The 17,647-nt window shown below is 41.8% G+C and overlaps 2 protein-coding genes across 8 annotated transcripts in view; one reads left to right on the top strand and one right to left on the bottom strand.

The window, feature by feature from the left end:
• The first annotated feature begins 70 nt into the window (after positions 1–70).
• On the top strand, positions 71–4,119 carry pdgfrl (platelet-derived growth factor receptor-like). Its single transcript, XM_008419685.2, has 6 exons — positions 71–291; positions 767–1,040; positions 1,128–1,279; positions 2,215–2,508; positions 2,872–3,008; positions 3,741–4,119. Exons 1-6 carry the CDS (start codon positions 237–239, stop codon positions 3,927–3,929), a joined length of 1,101 nt encoding a protein of 366 aa, XP_008417907.1. The 5' UTR covers positions 71–236; the 3' UTR covers positions 3,930–4,119.
• A 588-nt stretch (positions 4,120–4,707) lies between these two features.
• Positions 4,708–17,647, bottom strand: part of mtus1a (microtubule associated tumor suppressor 1a) — a 30,077-nt gene continuing 17,137 nt past the window's right edge. For 5 of the 7 annotated variants that reach the window (XM_008419682.1, XM_008419681.1, XM_008419683.1 and 2 more), the window contains 9 exons: positions 16,764–16,960; positions 11,624–11,690; positions 8,220–8,434; positions 8,021–8,126; positions 7,690–7,763; positions 7,504–7,599; positions 6,977–7,093; positions 6,793–6,890; positions 4,708–5,760 (listed from right to left, as the gene is read on the bottom strand). In XM_008419682.1, coding sequence (XP_008417904.1) covers positions 5,532–5,760; positions 6,793–6,890; positions 6,977–7,093; positions 7,504–7,599; positions 7,690–7,763; positions 8,021–8,126; positions 8,220–8,434; positions 11,624–11,690; positions 16,764–16,960 — 1,199 coding nt within the window. In that variant the 3' untranslated portion in view covers positions 4,708–5,531. Of the gene's footprint in view, positions 5,761–6,792; positions 6,891–6,976; positions 7,094–7,503; positions 7,600–7,689; positions 7,764–8,020; positions 8,127–8,219; positions 8,435–9,063; positions 9,338–11,623; positions 11,691–16,763; positions 16,961–17,647 lie in introns of those variants that run through there. The other 2 variants (XM_008419684.1, XM_017307202.1) reach the window with 2 other exon arrangements.

Genomic DNA, 17,647 nt, shown 5'->3' with positions numbered 1-17,647 from the left:
CGTCAGACTACACATTACTGCTCCTCGGGCCTGAGAGGAGGGAGGAGGGCAAACCAAGTTATTTCCCCTCACAGTTCCAGCCTGTGAGGATGGAGCTGGGATTGTAAACAGAGCAGCTGGGGCCGGTGCTGGTCCAGCGAAAGTCAGAGGTTTTTTTTTTTCCTCCTTCTTCTTTCTTTTCCCTTCTCTTCGCTAAACCTCCTCTGTTCGCCTGGCCCCAGCAGGGCTCTCGGAACATGAAGCTCTGGGCTGTATTTTGTCTGGCACTGCTCTGTCTGGAGCTCCAAAATGGTGAGTGAAGTTCACGTTTTCACATCTGTTGATGAGCCGCGTTGACGGACCGGGTGACAGCCGCAGGTCGCAGGTCGAAAATGCGAAACCGCTTCAAACACACACATTTGGTGTGTGTGAAGGGAAGCTATTTTTCTACATAAATGAGTATATTAATGCAAAAACAATTTCATGTCCTCTCTAAATGCATTTTTTCAGTGATATATATGAAAAGTGTTCAGTGGGAAGAATGTTTTTCCAAAGTGATTCTGCAGACCTGCTTACTGGATGTGAAGGAATGCAACAGATGTTTCTGATTATCGATGAATAGCCAACCGAAAGGAGGGACGGAACATTTTACATTTTGTTCCTGCTGAGATAAAAGTAGAAGAAGAAAAGAAGACGAGACTGAACTGTGCGCATTTGGAGGAGGTGGGAAGGATTTTTTTTTTTTCGGCCTTCCTGTTGCCTCAGCTGCCTCCTTCTGTGTCTCCAGGATCCTGTCAGGCGACCAAGAGAAAGAAAGACGCGGCGGAAAGCAGCGCCCATCCAGGTGGGAAGCGGGCGAGGGCCCGTCAGCCGGCCCTGACCAGCAGGAAGGGGAAGAGCCAGTCCCTGCTGACCCAGGTGTTGGACAAGGGCCGCTTCCTGCGCCTGGGCCCCAGCACCACCCTGACTCCCGGGAAGAGCGTGGAGCTGCGCTGCAAAGGGACCAACATCGGATGGTCCTACCCGACCTACCTGGACACCTTCAACGACTCGCGCCTCAGGTGCCGCAGGGAAACGCCCTCCTCCGCTGCCGTTTCCCGGTTGCTGGGTTGGTTGGCTCGGCTTATCGCTTGTCTTCTTGTCTGCAGCATCAAGCACAGCGACAAGTACAGCCAGCTGGTCCTGACCTCGCCCTCTGCTGCAGACACGGGCTCCTACAGCTGCTGGGTCATAGTGTGCGACGGGACGGAGTGCCAGAGGGACCAAGACCGCACGTACGCCTCCTACGTCTACTTCACAGGTAGGCGTTAGGGTACGTTTGATTTAACTAGCAAGTAAAACAAACAAACAAAAAAACAATCTTGAGTTTCGCCCAAGTGCTTAAAAAAATAAACCAGTTCCACCATCCAGCCGTTTTTTGTTGTTGTTTATTTGGCAATAAGTTGGGAAAATGAATTTCAAAAACCTCCCGATTGTTCAGTCAAGTCAATCAAGTTTATTTGCGTGGCACATTTCAGCAACAAGGCGGTTCAAAGTGCTTTACACCATAAAAACACATAAAACCATTTTACAATCGCCATCATCAAAATGATCAATAAACATCTAATATGTTGGTCGATGTTCCAGTGATTAGCAAACCAGCATTTCGCCTCGATTTAAAGGAACTTAGTGTTTCTGGAAGTTTGTTCAACATTTTTGGTGCATAGAAGCTGAATGCTGCTTGTCCATACTGACACTAGCAACCTCAGCTGAGCTCCAGCATGTTTGGTCAGCTGTTTTTACTGCTGTATTGACCGTACAATGGCGGTCAATACTGCCATTGTACGAAAAGACGAGTGTTTTGTTGTCGACTTACCATTTAGAAACCACTTGCTACATTGTTGTTAGTTGTGCAGGAGGCTCCACTTCTGCTTTTCAAGGACATACGGTTGTACAATTGCGTGTCTGTTTTGCAGCCATTTTCATGTGCGAGTGTAAATGCCGAGGTAGGGGATGTGACTGGCAGCAGGTCACGACTTTCTGGTGTAATATTTTTTCCCCTCCAAGACTTATTGACTTGCCATATTAGTGAAGAAAGGGGAAACAACTGCTGTACTGTCATTGCCCAGATATCATGTGTGCTGAGATAAAGTCATTGACTTAAGATGGTAAAGTGGTTTCCAGTGAGCGCTGAACTGTAATCAAAGCAGAAAGTCCAAGATCTAAAATACATTTCACACCTCAACTTCATTCCAGACAAAGAGAACCTCTTCGTCCCGTCTGCAATCCACTTCGAGATCGTGTACCTGCGCCCCGACAAGCCCGCGGTCGTGCCCTGTCGTGTGACCGACCCCCAAGTTGAGGCGTCGCTCCACCGAGAGGTCCCTCCCGAGGAAATCACAGCAAACCAGACTCTTTTGACCTTTGACCCCACCAAGGGTTTCATCCTACGGAACCCCAGTGCGGATCTTCAGGGGGTTTTCTACTGCAAGGCTGCCTCCAAGGGGACCCCTCAAATCTCCACCAAATACGAGCTGCTGTATGTGGAAGGTGAGGGAGGCCAAAGGTATTCATACCCTCCCATCTTTCCCCCCCCCCCACACACATTTTGTTGCCATGGAACCAGAAACTTTCAACCAAGTGTTAGATTAGAGTGGCACTTCTGCAGAAATTGTGTCTCTTAAGCTAAAGTCAGCTTTCCGATTCAGAATAGACCTTTCCAGACTGGAAGATGGAAGTTTACGTAATAAATCAAGCTAATTTAGGTAAAGTTAAGCAAGTTTTGTATGTCTAAGTGGCAGCTGAAGACTGATTTGTGCTTGTTTGAAGTCCACATACTTTCACTGCTACTTGACTGAATGGATCAAATTAGAGGTTTAGGACTTTTCCATCATGTCCGTCTCTCGTGAACAGTTCCCAGTGGGGCCCCGTTCGTGAGCCTGGGAGCCTCTCCAGAGATGGTGAGAGGAGGCGACAATGTTAACGTGACCTGCACTGTGCTGGGAGAACCAGAGGAGGACGTGAGCTTCAGCTGGTCCTATCCTGGACAGGTAAGAGACACGCAGGAGATGTAGAAGGAGAACTGAGGAGGAGTAGGGAAAATGTGAATAAAAACAGAGGGATATTTCTAGTTTAAAAATGGGTTTTTTGTACATTCGTCAGTAAAGACAAATCCTGTTGATTACGATTGATTTGGGTATAAACATCCGTGGGGGTAGATTCTCACTCATCAAGGACATGACAATCCTAAAAGCTGAAGAAGACAACTTCACTGCTTGTGTTTGGTTCAGTTCTCTTCTACTTCAGCTCTTCCGGATCTCCTAAACACGTCAAGCAACAACAGGATTTCTGCTGGTTTCACCAACTCAAATGTCAGACTTTAAGACGTTTTAAGACAATTATGAATGAAATTTAAGACCTATTTCTCAACAATGTACGAACGTCGTCCAGCCAACCGGACTGATCATTTGTATTTACACATGATCGACGCAAAAAAATGGTAGCTAGTCAGGGTATATTAGCAGCTTTTTAGCGGTAGCCTCAACTGCCTTGAGTTGCAGAACACAATGAAGTCGTCTGTGAGTAACGTATTTAAGGGCATTTTACCATTTTCACTGGATTCGAGATATTTGAGGTCTTAATTCTAGATGCATAGATTTAAGGCTTTTTAAGGATGTACGGACAGTCCCACTAATGGCTGATTTATCTGATTCTGGTGTGTAGCTCTAAAAGCATCTAACTCCTTTGCAGCCAACAAACAGGTTGTTTTTGTGTCGCTGCAGGACAAGCGTCCGGTTCACATCCAGACGCTGGGGAGGCTGGTGAACAGAGGCATGGGCCACACCACAAGGGTCTCCCAGAGCATCTTGTCTGTGGAGAACATGCAAACTATCGACTTCGGTAACTACATCTGTAAAGCCAAGAACCTAAACGGCGAGACAATAGTGATGACCAAAATCGCCTCTTCATAATCGCCACCAAGGAGCACGTGATACAGGTTTCCTCTTTTTTCTGTGATGGACATATTCCACATGTAAAGCTTTAACGCTGAGTCAGCCATCTGCAGGACCAGATAACATCCATGTTTGTTCAACAAAATGGCGTGCATTATTGTAATATTTTTGAAAAACCCAATAAAGATTCTTTAATTGCTTTCATTCATTTACATGAAAAACTGGTTGTAGTTTTGAAACCATAATATGTTGATACCTCTGTTTATGCTGACATCAGGCTGTTAATAGAACAGTTTTTGAACGAAGCAGAGTAATTTTAGGGAGACTTTCAGGTCTTCCCCTTTTCCTTACAGCAGGAGGATGACACACAAACTTTTGCAATCTGACCTGAAGAGGTGTGTGGAGTTAAAGGCCTCATGGAAAAGGCCCAAAGTTATCTCACATCCAGATGTTTAGGACTTAATTAAAACTAAAGGTTTGTTGCAACACACATCTAGTGAAACGTCCTTTCCATGCTCCATTTAAAGCTTATATTGATGCTAAAAAAAAAAAGAAGAAAAAAACCCCTAAAATGCAGTGTTCCCCCCCATTGCTACAGCTAAGCTTTGTGTCCTAATGTGCTCCTTATATGGAATGTGTTCTGCTGGGACGGAGTTCATTTTGGACTCGGTGCAATGGTTTTCTGGTTTAGCAAAAATAAAACTGGTGATTACAGATCATGTCCAATAAGTGATAAACGAGCGCGCATATTTACAACGTCTAAATGTGGCTCTACTGCAGTAAAAGCCACCCCTTGTTCAGGTTTAATAAAAGAGTTTATTTGCATATTAAGAAAAAAGGCTCAACACATCTGTAATATTTCCACACACAAAATATCCACACCTTTTGAAACATCCAGCGTCCCTGATGCGAGCAAAGCCGTTAGTGTAAACCCAGAAACAGAACCCTGACCTTAAAGCTAACTCTTCCTTTAAGAGGTCACAGATGGGAGGCAAACACACCAACAAAGACTCAGACTGGTCTCCTGGTCAAAGAAAGCAGAAACATTAAAGTATTTTCTAAGCTGGCTGTGCAGACTTAACAGAAACCACACACACACCCTGTGAACAAAAATAACCTTAAGGAAATGGGTGTTCAAGGCCAGCGTATGAAACGACAGACTCACTCTTAGGCTTGTGAGAAAAGGTGCTGAAGTCTGAATGGATTCCTTAGATATTCTGAATAAATATGTACACCCTTAGCTATCCTGAAGTAAGACTTTCCATGACTGTGGAGTCCAGAATCAGGAAAAAACACAAAACTCAACACCAAAAGGCTGAATCTGCGCATGTACATGAGCTTTAGGGAAGACAAGCTTCTGACGACAAAAACGATAGAAGTAATAATAAAAGTCCTGAGATTTTTCTCCTCAGTTGTCAAAGGCAAACAACAAGGTGGCATTAAGTGCTTCTGTGCAACGTTTTTCTTTACGGTATTTAGCATCTTTATACAGGAAGTGGTGGTGCTCATCTAGTCCTCGAAGAGCCAAGGTTCAAGCTGGCAATATTCAATCGGCTTTTTTATTCCAGGAGTAAAGCTGAACCCGGGTTGCTTTTGCTTCCTGGAAACAGGGGCCCGCCGCTATCTGGGGGACACAGGGGGGCTGGAGAAGAAGCCAGAGGTGCGGGGCGACTGCAGCTTGAAGGGGTGGGGAGGTGAGGTTGGGCTGGGGGACAGCCTGCGGGGGCTGCCGACGTCTCCGTTGTGCAGCTTCCAGAGCAGCTCCTCGTTCTCCATGGACAGCCGCTTGTTCACCTTGGACTCCTTCTGCAGCGAATCCTGCAGCAGGGCCTGCTCCGTGGACAGTTGTCTGCAGGGCAGCAGCACAAACAGGGTCACAAGATGGAGGGGCGTGACATTTCATTCACTCTGGATTACTTTGGCCTCAAAAGTTATCAAAAACTAGAACATTTTACTGCTCTAATTGGAGAAGTCAGTTGATTCAATTTCAGATTAATTGGCTCTGACCAGACTCAAAACGTTCACCTTTACCTGATCAGTGAAAGAAAGCAACATCAGGCAGTTCAAAATAATTCATAGCCCTGGCAAATTTCAACCAATTTAGTTTTTTTTGTTAGTTTTTTTTTTTACAATAAACTACTTAGTTTCATATTAAAAATGGAAAATATTTCTCTGAAGCATTTAGCATCTTATCACTGGTATTTTTTTCATTTTTTCTGATTAAGAATTGGAAGGTCTCCTTCCCATCACCCTAATGTTTGTCTACCACTACTGGATTCAGCTTAAGCATCTAGCAGGGCCACTTCAAAATCTTCAGATATCAGTAAATGGATATCTGAAGATATATACAATTACTTAAATTTGAGGTTTCTTCTATTCAAATGTAAGAGTTTTTAAAAATGAAATGTAAGAGCTGCATCTCCACAGAAATGTATAAACTTGGTCTAGAAAACTGGTGATAAATTTCCACTTACTCATGACAGACGCAAAAAAGCATTTATGAGTTATTTATGTAGCTATGCTGTTATATCATGTTATTTATGTAGCTAGTTAACTAGCAAGGGTTTATTAGCAGTGAGTTAGCGGTAGCCTCAACCATCTTGACTCACAGAACACAATAAAGGTGTTTTAGTGCGACTCAAACTTTTGCCTGACAGAAAAGTCAGTATACAATATTAAATAGTCCTGCCAGGACAAAATTTAAGACATGTGACCTTCATAAAATAATGGCTCAAGTCATTTTCTGCCACCCTCAGCAGAGGTATGAATAATCATAAAATGTGATCTCTGGTGCCATAACATCAAATCTCTACATAAGCCAGAGATCAGACTCTCTGATTGGTGCAGCTGTAGCTAGAAATGACTGTTGTGGTTCTGGTACCTCGACAGAGCAGCGTGCCTTTCCATTCGGGCTTTCAGGTCTTCATTTTCTTGCTGGACCTTTATGAGCATTTCATCCAACTGTACCTTTTTATCCGTCTGTTTGGAACAAATGGAGCGAATTTATGGTTTAGGTAGTCATTTATGTTGTTGGGCAACCTTTTTCCTCGCTGCCCAGTTCTCACCAGTTTGCCGACGTCCATGAGCTTTTTCTCCTGCTTGTGCAGCTGTTTGTTTTTCATCTCCAGCACTACTTTGAGACTCTCCAGCTCCTGCTCCAAGTACAGAGTGTGAGAGTCCTTCTGCGGGGACAAAACGCAGCATCATGATGAGGGGCTACTAAGAGTTTAAAAGCCTATGCAATTATAGCACAAGCTGTAACTGCAGCATCAGAAAAACAAACCCTCCAACAGAGGGCAGCACTGAGCTCTGACTAGCAGGGTTTTGCCATTTGCTGACAGGGACAATATACTGTTTATTTAGATGTCAAATATGGAGATGGAGCATTTCCAGCTCTGCTTGCTATTATTTCAATAAGGCTTCATGTTAAAAAAAAAACCTCTTACTTCCAAGAGCACGTTGATTTCCTATCTGTCCATAAGTAGTTTATCTTTTGGGAAGTCACTGGTTTTATTGTTATTGGAGGCTCAGGGGCAAACAGCACTGGAGTCATGAGGAGTTTCAACACTTAATCCTTTCTATATCACAGTACCTGAGTGTTTTCTACCAGCTCCCTCCTCCTGCTCTTCTCTGCAGCTAGCTTCTCTAACAGGGCATTATTCTGTACAGTCAGCTCCTCAATCTGTGCCTGTGGATGAACAAAACCAGTAGGAAAACTGGTGTGCACTGGTACATCGATGGCTAAAGTGTATTAAACAAATAAACAAAAAACACTTACAGACAGAGCAGCTTCTGAATCCTTTAGTTCTTGCTCCAAAGACTGCAGCTCCTGGGTGTGGACCCTCCTGAGTTCTGAGAAGTTCAGAAAAATGACTGGAAATGAGTTTTCATGGTAGATCACCAGAAAGCTATGGAACTATTATTTTCATTTCAGAGTTTCACAAAATATGCTTTAAGGATCCTAGGTATGCAAGTTATCGATTAACGAGTTAAGTTAAAGTTGATCAATCTTAATCGACTAACGATGAACTGACAAGCAGCCATTTTGACAAGACCATCTTTTCATAAAAGGCTAGATTGTTCACAATATTCCTATGCTTTTCTCTCACCTTCCAAAGACAATTCATACTGTTGCCTAACAGACTGCAGTTGCTCTGCGTGGCTGCTCTCTAGTTGCACCTTCATGGTTTCCTGATTGGCTTTCAGCTCTTCCATCTAAAAAAAAAAAGGCACAGTTAAATATATTCAAAATGAGGAACTAATTGTTGCTTTCAAGTGGAAAACCAAAAGGCAAAACCTTAGCGCTACCTGCTGCTGCATGAGAACCTTGTACTTGTTTGCTTCCTCCTGGTAGTTGAGGTGAACATGGTCCCATTCAGCCCTGTGGACAGCCTGCAGCTTCTGCTCCAGGTCAGCCAACTCCTGCTGGTGCTCTTCCTGCAGCCTCCGTGTCGCGTCCTGCAGAGCGGCGCGCAACCCTTCCTTTTCCTTCTCCAGGCACTCGGATGAGTGGACAGAACAAGCTGTTGGCAAAAAAACAAAATGACAGAAAGTAGTGTTCATTTAAAAAAAAAAAAAAAAAAAAAAAGACTGAAGGGGACGGACTGCTTTAGCAACTCGCTGAGCACGTAACCTAATATTCCCACTGAGGAATTTTGGTTTAGTGAACTGTGTGACATCAGACGGTCTCCAAAAAGGAATGGAAAAACTGACTTTTCAGAGGGAGGTGGCACTTGTTCTCAGCCAACTACAGCTTAGTTATTTATAGGCAGAGAGAAATATAAAAACAAACGACTAAATCACTCGGTGTAGCTCAACGGTGGTGACTCGACTGCAACCGAGACCTTTTATGTGTTAGCTTGTGTTATTCCATGATTTAACACACTCACCATTTCCCTCCTAGAAGGAGTGTTGTTCATGACGTGGAGATTTTGCTTCTGATTTTGGGTGTGAGGCGACTACATCAGTAGTTTAAGCAGCTATGGATAAACAGCTGTCATTTTAAAATATCAGGGTCAAGTTAAATATGGACTGTTAAAATACAGCCATGGAGAAGCTGACATGTGTTCAGCAAAGGATGTGAAATCAAGCTGAAAATAGATCTGGTCAGTTTGAGATATAATCTGCATGCAGCTGCGTATGAAACCTTACAAAGAGCTTTGTGACATTTAATTCAAAACAAGCAAAAAGACTGATTTATATTGTAGTCTTTGATGAATACTGAAATAATAAGTCCCAACTTGCATACAAAATACACTGCATTTGTTTTTGTATTGTAAGTTTTTTCATAAATTATTCTGGACATAAAAACGCAGGCGGGGAATCTGTTCTTGTTGGAGTCTCGCTGGGGAAAAGGCCTTGGCTATTTGCTGGATTTTCAACAGAGCAGAGCTGGCCTTCCAATTCCAACACCCTCGCCTCCAAAGCTGCAAAAATAATACATTTATTACATGTAGCATTACCACCAAAGGAGACAGAATAGCAGCTAAACATCTAACAGATAGAGCAAGAGCGAGGAGGAGACCCAGACAGATTCAGAGGCAGCAGCAGAGACAGGAGCGCTAATGCTACGCTATTGCTAAGCTATTGCTAAGCTAACTGAACTGACAAGCCCTCATCACGGTGAGACAACCATGTGAAACACAAAGATTTTCCAAGATGTGTAGCAAGAAAAAATATGTGCTTTAACGTGCTTATGTATATTGCTAAATTCCTCAATTTAGCAAAATTGGATCAAATCAAGAGAATTTCACAGCAGCTCACTTGTTTGGGCCTGTTGACCGTCTTAAAATATGACAGATTACGACCCATGAAAAGGCAAAAATAACTACATTCAGTGTTTTGCTGGTATATATTTTAATACAATTGAAACATCCTCATGATGGGCTGGCAATATCCCATGTTACCCAGAACCAGGTACAAAACAACCAGATGTGCTAAGCATTGTGATATCACATGAAAAGCAGTGTCACTGGTCTGCTGGGATCTTACAAACAACGTGGCAGACATTAATTTCCTGGATGGAGAAAAAAGTGTTTCCTGACTTGAGAGTGGGTTGACTTGATTCAGGCACAGAATCAAGTCCTGTGTCTCAGCGTGTGAACGATGTGAACTCAGTGAGAGATGAAAATGGAAGGATAAATGTGGTTAAAGATGGAGAAAGGACGCTGTGCTGCAGAAGAGTTACCGCAGAAGAAAAGTGAACAGATCATTTGTCTGAAGGAAAACCAAAACATTACACTTTATGAAAGCCAGTTTTTACGAGAAAAGATTACGAAACATATACATTTTAAATGCCTCTGTGTTCACAAGATTATGTTTAATTTTTCTGCTGTCTTTGGAAGAAGAAAGGCTGAGGAAACAGTCAGCCTTAGTTTTGTTGTTGCAGCCAAGTTAATTTTCTATATAATTAATAAAAAAAAAAAAAAGCAAGAAAAAGAACAACCAGGAGGACTAAATGACAAAAACTTGTTTCGTATTTTTTGGGACAACAAAATGGAGAATATATAAAGTGAAAGGGGAAATGATCATTAGTAATTTCATTAATGACTGACTGTAGGTTAACCTGTTGTGCGTAAAGCTCAACAACAGGAAAGAAGAAACGAGCCAATGAGGGAAAATCTGTTGATTATAGGGCTTTAAAGCCATCTAGATCTCACAGGAGGTATTTATATAATCTACGTTCAAAGCTGGAAGCAAAAGATGACACACAGTGACTTCAGACCTTTTATGTTTCTTCCTCCCCCCAAACAAAACTAATTAAAAAACCCACAAAGCCAGAAAACGTTTCACTAAAAACCCCAAACAGGCCTGTTGAAGGTCAGTGTGGGTCACCCAGCCAGTCTGAACAGAAGATTGTGTTAGAGTACAAATATAACAACATTCAGTGTATAAGAGCAGTCATGTGGGAGTCCCGAGGCGGCCGCAGAGGGGGAGGAGCTAAAAGGCCTTCAAAGCCTCGGGGGGCAGATAAATACTGGTGTGTGTTGAAGCACACATGCATGTGCGAGGCTAGTCGCCGTGACAACACTTAAACAGGACTTGTTATAGTTCCTGAGCCTCCACTGTTACAGGTGGTAAACGTCTAACCTAACAAGTCTAGTTAAACTGGAACCCGATTTACAGCAAAATAGTTTAAAATACCAGACAACTCTTCAGTGGAAAATACATTAGATGTAATCAAGTCTGTCGCAATCAAGGATTCATTGCACGATAAATTCAAAGGAGCGTGATCATTTTCATTCTGATTAGTATATTTTGAAGAGCAACTACATATACTGAGGCATTTTATTTATGGTTTCAATTATGTGTGTAACTTATTTTCGTTTTATTTATCGTTTCTGGTTGTTTGGCTTCGGTTTATTTATCGTTTCTGGTTGTTTGGCTTCAGATATTTAAAACGTCTTCCAGTTCCACTGTTCTTTGCACAATTGAAGTTATTGGTCGAACTATACCAAAAGTATATTGGTCATGATCGATATATTACTTGAAAATTATCTCAGTACCAATATTATTGTTTATCGCAGCAATTTCTGGGACAATTTGTCATCCAGCAAACTTTATGGTGACAGATGTGATTACCATTGTAAAATCAAGAGCTAAATTAGATTTGTCCAACGCTATAATGGCAACACAATTTTAAGAAGGCATATCAGCAGGGGATAAAAAGAGACACAAGTTCAAGTGATAACTGCTGCTGTGGTGCAACTTACCCAGCTCTCCTTTAAGGCTGACCAGTTCCTCAGACAGCTCCCTGCACTGCGTGGTGGCATCATCACACTGCAAAGGAAAAACAATGACTTCTCTCAGTGCTACTGCACTGATTAGAGGGAGGAGGAACAAACTCCTGCATTAATATTACAAATACAGAGAGGAATCTCATGAGCCCAGGTTGTCTAGAATGTTCTAGTTATGGATCAGAACCCAACAAGACAGAAGAGACGTTCTCTGGTGACTGATATGGAGTCACATCCGACTCATGTTTCCAGTTTCATAGACTCCTCATGTCAGCCAAACTTCCTTAGCCTGCCTGAGTCAGGGCTGCAGCTGCAGGTTTGAGCTGCAGCGCTTCTGCTACGATTCAAACTGACGCAGAAACAACCCACAAACTATTCAATTCCCTCCTCTCTTACTACGTCGATTTACATCCGCAACCCGACCCTCTGCACATCACGTTATGCAGCCCACGTAATTTAAAGACGGCCAGAGCTGTGCAGGACAAAACGGCACCAAAAAGAGTTCAGTTTACATCAGCAAGGGGGATTCCCTCTGATCTGCATCCGTTTCCCGCTGCGGAGAACAAGAATGTAGAAGCCAGTTACCCTCTCTGCAGCGCAGTGAGCACCAAGACAAGCTTTGCTGCCAGCGCAGCCCATGATCCAGCCTCAGCCCGAGGCTCTGGGTGCTGGAGTCCCCCTCTGGTTGCTATGGAGACCCGGTAATCCAGGACGAACAGCGGTCCGGGTGGACGTACCACCTCCACACGCATGCCCTCCCAGACTGAGCTCACCACATCTGAGGCAGGACTGAAAAAGCCGCTTCAGAGGTAGTAGAGAGAAGTGGCTGCTCTACCGTATTTCATCTACAAAAAAAAAAAAAAAAAAAGAAGAAGAGGGGCGGGCTACAGAGTGCTTTAGGACAACCCCCACAGCAGAGAGGACATTTCAATATGAGGAGGAGAACCGAGATGGAGCAGAGAGCTGGCCGATGGGATCGGACCCGTCCGGCGCAGTGACACCACCCTGGTCATAAACAGCCAGTGCAGCTTGGTTTGCCCTCCCCCAGCCACAGGCTGGAAGCTGATTTCATCCAGTGACCTATCAATTTACCATCCTGTCCATGAGCAACGCCACTTACAGTCAACGTGCAATCAATGAAAAAAAGAAGAACAGATCACTATGCTCACTAAGGCGATCGATACTTAAAGGTTAAAAAAGTCAGACGGTTTTCAGTCTTTGTTTTTTTTTTCCCCGTTTAGCTTTAATTAAAACAAGTTTTATGGCCCATTTCAATCAGTTTGGTTGTTCATGATCCTGCCAGTTTAATAGGATGCTGGAGAAAGAAAGAAGATATTTTCTCCAGCAGAAGTGTTCCCAGAGGTATACATCATGTTACTCTCCGCCAAGAGTATCATGTTTATATGAAGATGATACTCTTGGTAGAGAGTAACATGACAGTATGGACCGAGGTAAGAGGTCAGGTTTCCAGTTTTCTGGAATTATTGAGAAATTGCAACAGATAAATGAGGTTGGAATATAAAATACTTTGTAAATCAGCCACAAATTTATGCATGTCAACCTTATTTACAAAAATAAATGCACCGATCTTATTAGTTTGCAAAAATGCAGAAAAATGAGATTTTTTTATAGCTAAAATAAATCCTAATTTTATTTCTAATGCATAATGGAAAGGGAAATAAAAATGATCCTCTCTGATTAAAGTATTTTATAAGTATAATCTGAAAAGTGTGGCATGCATTTGTCTGAGTGATTACTTTGCAGTACCACCGTTAGCTGCAGACATTTTGGGGATATGCTTATTTTAGCTTTACACATCTGGAAACCGAACAGTAAATGTTGATATTTGTTAAGTAATGTCATATAATGAATCTCTGAGGAAACTGAACAGTAAAATTTACATGTAAATAAGTTTTCATTTAACTTTTTTTTCTTTTAACAGGTAAGTTGATTGACAACAAATTCCCATTTTCAACAACGACTTGTTCAGGACCACAATATGACAAAATATTATGGTCACAGAACAGAACAAAAAACACAAAAATACAACCTTACTCATTTATACTGACTAAACATGTCAGTATGAATTATCGTACATACGATACGTCAACAGCTTTTAAAAGCAGGTACTTTGGTCATGTGGTCTTTACTGAGCTGATAATGGTCGATGTTGAAGTTAGCATTCAGACCTGAAATGGGCCTCATTTACTAAACTTCTGATTGATGAAAGTAATTTCTTGCACCGGATTTATTTTAGGGGCGTTGCATTGAGTGGGGCAAAATACAAATGCACTCCGTACATTTCAGATTTCTACAAGTAAAAGGAATTTAAGAACACATATGCATCTCTCTCTACACTTCAATTGTGCACCGTTGTTTGGCTTTATGAAACAAAATCTCAATACATTTTTAGAAAATATAATTTGACAAAATAACAAAAAGTTAAACCTTTTGAAGCCATAGTTTACCAGTTAAGCCGTCAGGCTTTGCAAAGCCTCAGCTGAAGCAGAAACGGGAAAGCAGGCAGCCTGGGGGAACCAGAAGCAACACTTCACCCTGTCCAAACAGGTGATAAGGAGCAGCAGCAGGACACAGTCTCTGCTTAGTGCTTGGCAGCAGTTCATAACCATATCAAGTCAACAGCTGGGACGTTCTCACGCCGCGATGGCAGACGCCTGCCTCCTATTATTGGCATGATGAGTGGCCACCAGATTCCATTCTTCACTACACGATTATGGAGATTATTAAAAAAAGTACACACACATAATGCTCCTTAATATATGTTATAACTGTCGTGAGTGACAGATGTTGGTATTTAACAGGTGTGAAGTAGAAAATAAAGAAGTTTATTATGCAATAATAAGTGGAGTCAGTGGGAGGAGGCTGGGACAGCTGCTTTATCTGCCAGAGGAACAAGTGTGTGTTTTAAGATTTGGTAATGCATTTGGTTTCACAACCATGCTGCCAAAAACACAAGGACATGAGTCAAACATCAGTGAGTAAAGATCACGCTCTGTGCCTGAGACACAGCTGCCACATTTCAGAGGCCGCTACGGACATTAAACGGATCCAGCTCAAAATCTGTTCCACCGTGACAACAGGCAGCGGAGAGAACGTCACAGAGAGCCGTGCTGCTGCCGTTCCTCCAAAACCCTCCCTGAATATTTAAATTAATTCATAGGGTTTAACAAAAACTGTTCCAAACACTGAGTTTTATCCGATTAGGTCATAAATCACATGAACTCTGAATCAACTTACAGTCGCAAGAAATGTCTCAGGAGTAAAAGTCAGCAGAGGAAACGAAGCACAAAGGCGACTTCGTGTAACAAACACGTTTTCTAAAAGAATTTTTAAAAAACAGGGAACTAGACTGAACCAGAGGAACAATAAAAATCAACAGCCATTGTTGCCCCTGGCAACATCCAACCGATGAATAATGCGGGATAACACTATTCAAGAACACAGTGAACATACCATACAGCGCTAGTGTCTTCATAAAGGAGCAGCAGCTACACTGCTATACTATAAAGATCAGTCATTGTGAGACAAGAATCAACCCATAAGAGGTGTCTGAAATATGAGCTTCTGTTACTGCTGTGTATAGTTTCCAAAGAAAGAGAAACACTTGGCATCTTGTGGAGTACATGAATAATTTACATATAAATTCATAAAAAATACAGCAGCTCAGACGTCTCTCCTTATACATTATCATCATTCAGACTCGTATCACAACAGAGTGCAGGGATCATAATAAAGTAGGAGATGCACTGATTTATCAACTGGTGAGGAAACACTCTGAGCTGGTTGATGCTGAGAACAAAATGTATCCAGTGACAAGATCACTGAGTAAAGAAGTCTTAAAGTTGGACATTTCAGTCCCAGAGAGGGCCATTTAAAAGGAAACGGTAGTTTTCACAACATGTCTGTGTTGTGGTCATTTCCATTCTTTGCAGTTCTGAACTTTACAGAGTTGGGTGTTTTGTATCTGACTTCTTCAGGTATTAAAAGCAGCCGACTTGCAGGTAAAGTAAAGATTCACGTGAAGCTAAGCAAACTAATTGCTAATATGAGATTGTAAAGAGATTTTAAAATGTCAGCGTTTGAATCATTTTGTCTGTTTTAAACGAGTAAATCCTTGTTTTATACACCGCTTTTTAAAAATACGACAGGACGTCATCTTTGGTCAGTCATTTGATGTAAAGGGAATCTTTTGTCTCAAAAGCCTGGCAGAGACGAACAAATTAAATTTGTCTTTGATTGCTCCAGAGTTGACTGACAAAAAAAAGCAGACATTTATAAGGTTGGACGATATCCAGCCATGTCTGCTTTTCATTTGGTGCACTGTACAACCACAAAAATCTTACCAATTATTTTTGGTCTAGTTTCTACTGCAAATGTCTTCGTGCACTTAAAATAAGACCAACTTACAAGTAACTTTTCAGCAACATATAGGAATTTGTTCTAAGTAATTAATTCCTTAATATTGATGAAAAAGTACTAGATCCACTTGAAGATTTTTTTCCACTTATAAGTGATATAATCTGATAAATTAAACTGGAACTTTCTCCCTCAATATGAAGGAATTATTGACTTAAAACAAATTCCTGGATCTTGCTGAAAAGTTACTTGTGAGTTTTGTCTTGGTAAGATTTTGTATTTTTGCAGTATAGCTTTATGTCAACAAAATAGAAATAAAAATGTGACATTATATTGCATAAGTTATCAATAACAAAGAAAAAAAATATTTATATTAATTTGGAATCTCTAAAATTACAGCTGTACAGTTTACGCATTTCAGCTGATGTGAAACTGAAATACCTTCCTTGAGGTAGGTAATTGACGCTACATTCTGCTTTAGTAATTTAACCTGGCAGAAAAGTATCTGTTGTTGAGACCAAACAGGACAGCACTGCTTGGTTTTGTGTCAATTAAAAAAACACCAATACATTTTTGTTATGTTATCAACTTACAGAGCTGTTGTAATAAAATGAATTACATTACTAAACATTAAGTCTCATAACTGGCATCAGGAATGTAAGATGTAACCTAGTCTTTGAAAAAAAGACTCTTCTAGTGTAGAAAAGCTTCATTATACTCTAGAATTAAAAACTCTCACCTGAGCCAAATTTTGCTGCAGAACGATGGCAAGTGCCTGGAACCTACAGTTGCTGTCTGTCAGGAGTTCTTTGAGCCGATGGATTATCTGTTCTTTCGTCTCGTCTTGTGCCGCAGTTGGAGACGGAGAGCCCTTTGCTTGTTGGGAAGGCTGCCGTTGATGCTGCCTGGAGACTGTCTTGGCTTTGTTTTTGTCCACTGTAAAATAAAATATGAGTTGTTGGGACAACATTAATCTTTAGCAAACCCCCCTGTGTAGCCCCACACACACACAGTCACCCAACCAATGAGTGTCTGTCAGGTTTAATGGATTACTGCCATCCAGAAGTGCACTGCCTGATCATTCAGCCTGATGGGTAGCAGTGCTGCCCCTCAAATACAATTAGTTTTCCATATTTTAGTTTAATCCAGGCACCTGTCGCCGAGGGCAACTCATTTTAGAAAGGTTGTGCTAGTGAGAGTTGTAAATACAATCGTGACATCTGCCGTCCATTTAACTGAAGAAGAGGACATTGTTACCAGCACTAGAGTGCCATGGAGTCAGAAGAAAACACTTCCAGCGCACATAAAGCACATGTCTCGAGTCCAGTGAGGGGACAGGATCACAAACCTGTACGAGTCGAGTTGAAGTGAAACAAACTGAGCATGAAAATATCTGGAACCACCATGATGCTGCATTTAGGGCACATATCTGTTAAAACATTTTTATTTCAGAAATAAAAGCGTGAAGCCACCGATTTTTTATCGACGATAATAAATGTAACCTAGGAGCAGGAAGTGGCTTCCTGCATGATTATATTGATCTTGCCATTAAGTTTTATCTCAAATACAGAATGTCTCACTCATCACTGCATTCCAGTTTAGTTGGTTTGACATTTTTAACCA

The sequence above is a fragment of the Poecilia reticulata genome, linkage group LG10 (assembly GCF_000633615.1).
Source record: "Poecilia reticulata strain Guanapo linkage group LG10, Guppy_female_1.0+MT, whole genome shotgun sequence".
Classification (NCBI taxonomy): domain Eukaryota; kingdom Metazoa; phylum Chordata; class Actinopteri; order Cyprinodontiformes; family Poeciliidae; genus Poecilia; species Poecilia reticulata.
Note: the sequence above shows the minus strand (reverse complement) of the source record. Positions and strands in the feature narration are given on the sequence as shown.